Below are 9,008 nucleotides of genomic sequence, written 5' to 3' on the forward strand. Positions count from 1 at the left end.
ACAAGAACAATTTCTAGATACAGATAACAATTTGATACTGAAAACGAAGTTCATAAGATTAACGTAGAGGTATAACGCATCATAGTCGAACAAGGACTATGTTGAAAGTTTTCCGGGAATCTCCGACCAAAGCGATTTATGATTTTCTTGTCAGGCGTTCAGACGCAAATAATTATGAAGCAGAGATCAAAAAGCGTATCAAGGATGCTTCTGTGACTTGTCGCACAGATCGGAACCATCATCAGGTTCAGCGCTTCAGGAGTACCAAATTCGTACAACTCAACCGCGTCGTGCGTTTGGGCTGTGTTGATTGGCATTTGAATCCCCGAGCGTTACTGAGCGAATGGAGGTACCGCAGATACGGTGAAAAGCTTTCCTGAAAGCGGCGAAGCTAGAAGCCTTGGGCAACTGACAGACGACGGCCATAGAAATCCATGAAGCAGGATAGAGAAAACTCGCAGTAGGATGGCCACGATGGCCACGAGAACCCTAACAGCCTTGAATGATGACACATGGAGTATCCACTCGCAGGGCTTCAGCAGTATCACGAGCAGTATCGACTTCGGCAATAGGAGAAACGATCGTAAAGTTTATTCGGCCTAGCCGGATTCTTGATGAATAAAGTAATGTTCTAACCACTTTACATTAGAATTAGACAACTAATATGGTGATATCGTATACGGTAAGTAAGATGCCATAATATTTTATTTTTTTACACATTGTACAAAGTATCATACATTCATTAACCAGATGCGCTAGTCACGCTTTGCCGTGTTGACGGACTTTTTTACGATGTTACGTAAAGCTATTGTACGCTACATTCTCTTTAAAAGTACAGACCAGTTCCCTTCAAATTTTCTCGCGTCCACTGGTCGAATCGTTCGATGATATCCGGACTCATCTCGGATTTCCATTGGTTCATCTCACCATTCCTCATGAATTTTCCATCGACTCCCGATTGCGTATATTGTCTAACTACATCGATGACATTTTGATTGTTTACCGCTGGATTTGATTTCATGTTCTCGAAATTCAAGTGCTCGGTCAGGGACGACAACTGATCGGTAGTCAAATTCTTCCCGAGGAACGTCGCAGTCTTCTTTATTACACTCGGTAAATCCTATCGAATCGGATTATCAATGAGTAGAAATTCAGATATGCGTAAATGGTCCAGTAAATGGAGTGATGGAAATTGAGCTAACAAATCAGCGAGTCTCACCTGTTTCATGTCCTCATATTTCAAGAACAGCAGATTCTTTTCGACTCTCTTCTCCCAGTAACCAAGCGCATGCTTCCAGAATGGTCCGTACATCACTGAAATGAATTGGAATTATGACGATCCTTTCGGAACTTGCAGTTTCAATTACAGTTTGAAAGATAATTATTGTTCACTTGGTAATTGAATTATGCAAAGTGAGAGTAAAGTAGCGATCATTTATACGAACCAGCATCTTGGAGAAAGAGATTACACCAGTCCTCGAAGCTCCCTTGCAGACCTTCCAAGATTCTAGTGAAATGATAGCGAGAGATGCAAGCATCCTTAACGTTGCGAACGATGTAAATAATTTTTGGCCTTTTCTCCCCGGTTCGGAGCTGCCGCGGAAGAAGATTGAACGGTAGATGGGTCTTGATGAATCGCGGACTGGGTAAATTGGCTGTGTAATTGATACTGTCAACCATTTCTCTGGGTATGTGGATTTCAGGATTGGCTTTCACTATGGCGGAGAAGTCGGCACGCGTCGAAAGACTGTTCAAACCAAAAAAATACGACTATTGTTAAGCAAACTAATTCAATTAGCAGAGCTTTCGAACTCACTCCAAGTGGGGAAACCTTTCCGTCAGAGGAACCTTTCCTCGTTCGTAATCCAGATTATTCGCGATGCACCAAACCATTTCCTGCGTCCAAGTCGTGCCTGTTGAAAAGTGACAGGAATCAGAGTTGATCTTGTCGCGTTACCTGAGAGCTTGCAAGTTTTCTCATTCCCACCGGTCTTCGGGAAGCTGCAAGCCCAGACATCGTCGTCGCGAACTTGGAAGTTCTCAATGGCGTCCGCAGACTTTTCATATGTTCCTGGCATCGTGAAGCCATTCACTTTAATAAGACCATTACGAAAAGGATGATTGTACATGGTTTTCATCATATCCTCCAATTCATCACTAAACCGTTCTATTTGTAGATGCATTCTAATTTTGCCTCTTTCTACGTGGGTAGAAGTTTCAATCACTGAACTGAACTGATTCACATCTGTCGGTGAGACTGAGAGGTGAAAATCACGGCGGAATGCATAGCACGGAATATATTGGATATATCCTGCCTCTCAAAGATTAATACTCGTCGGGTGATAACTTTATCGATTTCAAAACAAATTATCGAGCAAACATCGTTCCAGATGATTATCGGTATATGTTATATAATATTTCTTGTGTTATAAAATGTAACGTGAATAAAACGGTCCGTGTTTTTGGCTATGTTATCATTGCAACGTATCTCAACAGAAAAATCATATCAAATATTCATTTAACAAACAAAGCCGTTTCTTGTCATTATTTTATCACAGAATGTGGCAGCTAATAATGTATGTAACTACTCTGTACGTACATTTCATCAACAGGTACATAACAAATATGTAATGTTCGGATCATTTTATTTTCGTCACAAGCCCCGCAAATTCTTTGCTTTTGGAACGAGTAGGTACGTTCCGATACTTCTCTGAATAAAGATCGGGTTGACTTACGAAGAAGATAATGGAATATTATTTAATCAATAGACACGAAAGTGTCTCACGCCAAGTGTACTGAGACGAAAGAAAAAAAAGTTCAAGCACGTGAGGCAGTCTCTTTAAAATATTATCACATATTTCTACCCTTTCACGATCAGCCGCGACATTTGACGATCTTATTCAGAACATAGGCTTGAAGAGCTCTCATTTAACCACTGTATGAATGTAATCGGTGAACAGAGAACCGAAATATACCAGTCTTACCATTTCCATCATAGTCGAAATCGTCAGTTCGGTCAAATATATTCAATGACTCAAAAAATAAATATAAATAAATTACCCTTTGCAACAATTGCATTATGGGAGCTTGGGTTTGATATAGATAATAATTGAGCAACGATTATGTTCTATAGATAACAGCCATTGTATTTCCAGTCAATTGATAAGGCATACAAAATATTACATCATTCAATTTTATCGAATTCAAAGTAAAGCAGTGAAAATATTTTAGAAGCAAAAACACGCATATAATTTAGCACGTTGCAGCCTGGAGATCATTGTTCAATAAAAAATAAATGGGATACGGTAATTTCTGGATCAAAGAAGACCTCACACCCAAGCAGCTTGCTTTTTATAACATGCCGCGTGACGAAATCAAAACTGAAAGCAATTTTGGGTGGATGTGTATGTAACATTTTGTATTAAAGGTTATGTGGAGAATGTGCGTATGGAAATATTTTATAACTTTCCAAATGTTTACGAATATTTTTGTTTTGTGTAAAAGTTATTTACAGAGCGGCCGAGCGCTGACGGAGGGAGAAGTTGAACAGTGACGATCTTTCTCGGTGTATTCCGCGGCGCGATTGGTTCGTGGCGTAGTGACGCGATCACGATAGCAAAGCTCAACAATGGCACTCCCTCCACAGCGTTGTTGACGACGTTCGCCGCTCGTGATGATGGCCTCTTATTTTTCTACCAATTGTGTAAAGTGTCGTACATTCATTAACTAAATACGTTGGCCAAGCCTTGCCGTGTTGACGGACTTTTTTACGATGTTACGTAAAGCTATTGTACGCTATATTCTCTTTAAAAGTACAGACGAGTTCCCTTCAAATTTTCTCGCGTCCGCTGGTCGAATCGTTCGATGATATCCGGACTCATCTCGGATTTCCATTGGTTCATCTCACCACTCCTCATGAATTTTCCATCGACTTTCGATTGCGTCAATTTCTTAATTCCATAAATCAAATGTTCGTTGTTCACCGCTGGATTGGCTTTCATGTTCTCGAAACTCAAGTGCTCGGTCAGGGACGACAACTGATCGGTGGTCAAATTCTTCTCGAGGAACGTCGCAGTCTTCTTTATTACCCTCGGTAAATCCTATGGAATCGGATCATCAATGAGTAGAAATTTAAACGAGTGGACGCAACGGAGTGAATGTAGTGATTGGAATGCAGCTGATAAATAATCAGTGAGTCTGACCTTTTTCATATCCTCGTACTTCAAGAACAGCAGATTCTCGTCGATTCTTTTCTTCCAATAACCAAGCGCGTGCTTCCAAAATGGTCCGTACATTACTGAAATACATTGAAATTACGAAAAATAACGGTTTCGCTTACAAGATAATTGTTATGCACCTCGTGGATGAATTATGCGAAGCGAGAGTAAAGTGGCGATCATTCGTACGAACCAGCATCATTAAGAAAGAGATTGCACCAGTCCTCGAAGCTCCCTTGCAGATCTTCCAAGATTCTCATGAAATGATAGTAAGAGATGCAAGTATCCTTGACGTTGCGAACGATGTAAATAATTTTTGGCCTTTTCTCCCCGGTTCGGAGCTGCCGCGGAAGGAGATTGAACGGTAGATGGGTCTTGATGAATCGCGGACTGGGTACATTGGCTGTGTAATTGACACTGTCAACTAGTTGGCTGGGTATCTGGATTTCAGGATTGGCCTCCACCATTGCAGGAAAGTCGGCATGCGTCGAAATGCTGTTGAAACAAAAAAATATGGATATGCTGAAGCAAATTGAATCAAAATAGCTGAGCTTTCGAACTTACTCGAAGTAAGGAAACCTGTCCGTCAGAGGAACTTTTGCTCGTTCGTAATCGAGATCATTCGCGATGCACCAAACCATTTCCTGCGACCAAGTCGTGCCTGTTGAAAAGTGACAGGAATCAGAACTGATCTTGTCGCGTTACCTGAGAGCTTGCAAGTTTTCTCATTCTCACCGGTCTTCGGGAAGCTGCAAACCCAGACATCGTCGTCGCGAACTTGGAAGTTCTCAATGGCGTCCGCCAACTTTTCATATTTTTCCGGCATCGTTACGCCGTTCACTTTAACAAAATCACCACGAAACGGATTCTGGTACACGGTTTTCATCAGATCCTTTATTTCGTCGCTGAATTGTTCGATTTGCAGATGCATTCTAATTTTGCCTTTTTCCACGTGGTTTCAAGTTTTGCTTGTAACTGAACTGAAACAAATTTGCATCTGTCGATGAGACCAAGCGGTGAAAGTCACGGGGGAATTTATCGCAACTAATATCTTGGATATCTTCTGCATCTTAGAGATAAAAGGACTACAAAGATAACGATTTATCCCCGTCAGGTGATCACTTTATCAATGCCAAACAAACAAGTTATCACGGAGCAATGATACATATTATCTAACGCTGTACTTGACCCGCACTATTTTCAGCCCATGGCCGATACAGATAAGCGGATGCAATATAAATTATCGCATTTCGATAAATACTTCAGAACCGTATTACGATCGAGCGATAAATTGATGGATCAAAGAAGTTTAACTCATAAACATACGTATGCTTGTTATAAAATCGTCTTCTCCTTCATTTGTTCACCTCATAGTTTTACCACTCTTTTATCTCTCAAACTCAAATCTCTCAAATCAAACAATTTTGCGTATATCATCTGCTGTCAAGGTTGCTTTGCTCAGCTGAGCCGCGAGCCGTTGGAACAAATTCGTAATCCCCTGGCCGAAGAGCTTCTTAAACTGCCACGGGAATCAATCTTACTTAACGAAACTTAAAACACCGGTATAAAAGAAGATTCACAAAACTTTTCCCAAAGAGATATCATTTTACACGGTTAAAGCGTTATACTCAACCTCGGGTATTCAGCCGTCTCCTTAGCGTCGGTTTAAGCTTGAAAACAAAGTAATGATGACAAAGAAGAAAGGAAAAATAATGCAAAAGGACGAGTTTCAAAAATTAGTCGGACGAGACGGAGACAGAGAGAAACAGAAAAGCACAGAAAAACATTTACTCAATTATGTTGATTGGGATATAATTCAACACGTGACAATGAAATGTATCGTTAACCCTTGAACGGTGGCGTTACTTGTTTTTTTTTGTTTTCTTAACTATTCTGGTAACAGGGCGTGAAAAAACGCCCTAATTAGTAAATTCCATCTTTCGGGTACACGTCTGATCGTTAAGGATCTCATTTTTTTCGTTATTTAACAAAGAACGACGTGGGTAAAAAAAAACTTCGCGTAAGTTCGAAAAAGGTTCGAAAAAAAAATAATAATAAGAAATCAGTTAGAAGTAAAAAACTGTAAGCTGTTATCCTGCGGCGGTAAATTTGAATTTAATGCGTGAGGTGTTTTTTCATCTCTATTATAGAATCTTGGTGATCGGTCAATTAAGTAAACGTATTTTTAGTTAACGTTTCGACCCGGATATGGGCCCTCCTCAGAACGATTTATTTATTTAACTGTCAAGAACAACAAAAAAAAATTTTTTTATATATATAATAATACTAGAAGTACAATCAGACATTAAATATTGTAGATGTAATACTCTTAGGGCTATTATATATTATTGGTTAGTAAGAACAATTTGATTAATTGAAAAAAGAATGGCTTAAAGTGTTATTTACCTTTTTTTTAATAAGTAAGTGGACTAAGATGTAGTCGAATTCACAATTTACAATTAGTGGAGACAATGTTCTTTGAGTGACGGTGGTCAATGTCAATCTTCTAGTTATTTTACATGTAGGAGTTAATAGTAGGAAGTCATTAATCAAAAAGATTAAAGAACTATGTTTTTCACAGTAAGTATGTCATTGTGTTAAAAGGTTTTTAAAGAAGGTCTTTTTAGCAGTAAAATTAATTTGCAAAGTGTCCAAGAAGTGGAGGTAGGCTCTTTATGACTATGTTCCACATGTCTAACAAAAATTATTGTTGGTTGAACCGATTGGGTCAACAGGTGAATAACGACTGATGGGAGAAACAAATATGATCCAGAGTGAAGGTGAACCTAATATAAACAATTATACAGAAAAACAAAAAATATTTTGTGAAAAAAATTATGTAGAAAAACTGTGTTATGGGGACAAAAATTTTTTTGTATCTAGTTAAGGCTAAACAATATTTGTTGTGTGGGCGGAGATTAGAGGTTTGTAAATATTACTTAAATGTTCAACATCTTGTCTAAGATGAACGGAATTGGTGTGACCTACAATGTTGCACATTTCTAGTAATAGTCTTTTATAATAATTGGGTTCTTCACAAAGGATGTTTGTATTGTCGTAGTTAAAGTGTCTTGCATTAACAATCTTGATTTTGATTTACCGTTCTATTTTCGATGTGTTGATGATATTCTTACTGCTGTTCCTAAAGAAAAAATAGATCACACTCTTAATATTTTCAACCGATATCATCCACGTTTACAATTTACTATCGAAATAGAAGAAAATAACGCTATCAATTTCTTAGATGTATTGCTGATACACAACAACAACAGTATCAAAACAGATTGGTTCCACAAAAAAACCTGGTCTCAAAGATATCTGAATTTTAATTCTCACCACCCAATGTCCTACAAAATAGGCACCATCATTAACCTAGTTGACCGAGCCATCAAACTTTCTAGTACAGAGTTCCAGGAAAAAAAACCTGTCGCTCATATACAATATACTAAGATGGAATGATTATCCTCATGGCCTATTATACAAACATATTAATAAGAGACGCACCTACATCAACAACTTACCTGACAATAATATTGACTCTGCTCCCGCAGACGATAACAATAGACCTGCTACTACATATATCCCCATCCCATATATATCTGGTCTCTTTGAGTCACTGAACCGCCCATTTGCCAAACATAATGTCAAGTTTGTTGGAAAAAATTCAAAAGATTTACAATTAGTTTTTGATACGGGAAAAGATAAGATCCCCATTGGCAAACGATCCAATGTTGTGTATAAAATACCTTGCAATGATTGCAACCAAGTTTACATAGGACAAACTGGCCGACACCTCAACACCAGGATCAAAGAACATCAACGCAATGTACATGAGATTGAAGAACGTCACACCGCTCTAACAAAACATAGTATCAATAAACAACATACTTTTAACTACGACAATACAAACATCCTTTGTGAAGAACCCAATTATTATAAAAGACTATTACTAGAAATGTGCAACATTGTAGGTCACACCAATTCCGTTCATCTTAGACAAGATGTTGAACATTTAAGTAATATTTACAAACCTCTAATCTCCGCCCACACAACAAATATTGTTTAACCTTAACTAGATAAAAAAAAATTTTTGTTCCCATAACACAGTTTTTCTACATAATGTTTTTCACAAAATATATTTTGTTTTTCTGTATAATTGTTTATATTAGGTTCACCTTCACTCTGGATCATATTTGTTTCTCCCATCAGTCGTTATTCACCTGTTGAACCAATCGGTTCAACCAACAATAATTTTTGTTAGACATGTGGAACATAGTCATAAAGAGCCTACCTCCACTTCTTGGACACTTTGCAAATTAATTTTACTGCCAAAAAGACCTTCTTTAAAAACCTTTTAACACAATGACATACTGATTGTGAAGAAACATAGTTCTTTAATCTTTTTAAGTAGTGACTTCCAACTATTAACTCCTACATGTAAAATAACTAGAAGATTGACATTGACCACCGTCACTCAAAGAACATTGTCTCCACTAATTGTAAATTGTGAATTCGACTACATCTTAGTCCACTTACTTATTACAAAAAGGTAAATAACACTTTAAGCCATTCTTTTTTCAATTAATCAAATTGTTCTTACTAACCAATAATATATAATAGCCCTAAGAGTATTACATCTACAATATTTAATGTCTGATTGTACTTCTAGTATTATTATGTATATAAAAAAAATTTTTTTTGTTGTTCTTGACAGTTAAATAAATAAATCGTTCTGAGGAGGGCCCATATCCGGGTCGAAACGTTAACTAAAAATACGTTTACTTAATTGAC

At 37.8% G+C, this 9,008-nt stretch overlaps 2 protein-coding genes across 2 annotated transcripts; both read right to left on the minus strand.

Moving 5' to 3' along the window:
- Positions 1 to 697: 697 nt before the first annotated feature.
- LOC124214284 (luciferin sulfotransferase-like) lies at positions 698 to 2,285 on the minus strand. The gene is made up of 5 exons (XM_046616526.1): positions 1,988 to 2,285; positions 1,817 to 1,913; positions 1,446 to 1,747; positions 1,220 to 1,314; positions 698 to 1,120 (listed from the first exon to the last, which is right to left on the minus strand). The coding sequence occupies exons 1-5, from the start codon at positions 2,181 to 2,183 to the stop codon at positions 827 to 829; spliced, it is 984 nt and encodes a 327-aa protein (XP_046472482.1). The 5' UTR covers positions 2,184 to 2,285; the 3' UTR covers positions 698 to 826.
- An 848-nt stretch (positions 2,286 to 3,133) lies between these two features.
- On the minus strand, positions 3,134 to 7,188 carry LOC124214283 (luciferin sulfotransferase-like). The gene is made up of 6 exons (XM_046616525.2): positions 6,624 to 7,188; positions 4,953 to 5,197; positions 4,782 to 4,878; positions 4,411 to 4,712; positions 4,203 to 4,297; positions 3,134 to 4,100 (listed from the first exon to the last, which is right to left on the minus strand). Exons 2-6 carry the CDS (start codon positions 5,146 to 5,148, stop codon positions 3,807 to 3,809), a joined length of 984 nt encoding a protein of 327 aa, XP_046472481.1. The 5' UTR covers positions 5,149 to 5,197; positions 6,624 to 7,188; the 3' UTR covers positions 3,134 to 3,806.
- Positions 7,189 to 9,008: the final 1,820 nt, after the last annotated feature.

This window comes from Neodiprion pinetum, chromosome 3, assembly GCF_021155775.2.
Source record: "Neodiprion pinetum isolate iyNeoPine1 chromosome 3, iyNeoPine1.2, whole genome shotgun sequence".
Classification (NCBI taxonomy): domain Eukaryota; kingdom Metazoa; phylum Arthropoda; class Insecta; order Hymenoptera; family Diprionidae; genus Neodiprion; species Neodiprion pinetum.

Coding starts and splice junctions, on each gene's coding strand:
- LOC124214284 (XM_046616526.1), bottom strand. CDS start 2,183: ATGCATCTACAAATAGAACGGTTTAGTGATGAATTGGAGGATATGATG. Junction 1,914..1,987: donor TTGCAGCTTCCCGAAGACCG/GTGGGAATGAGA, acceptor ACTTTTCAACAG/GCACGACTTGGACGCAGGAA. Junction 1,748..1,816: donor GAAAGGTTTCCCCACTTGGA/GTGAGTTCGAAA, acceptor TGGTTTGAACAG/TCTTTCGACGCGTGCCGACT.
- LOC124214283 (XM_046616525.2), bottom strand. CDS start 5,148: ATGCATCTGCAAATCGAACAATTCAGCGACGAAATAAAGGATCTGATG. Junction 4,713..4,781: donor GACAGGTTTCCTTACTTCGA/GTAAGTTCGAAA, acceptor TTGTTTCAACAG/CATTTCGACGCATGCCGACT. Junction 4,298..4,410: donor TCTCTTTCTTAATGATGCTG/GTTCGTACGAAT, acceptor AATGTATTTCAG/TAATGTACGGACCATTTTGG.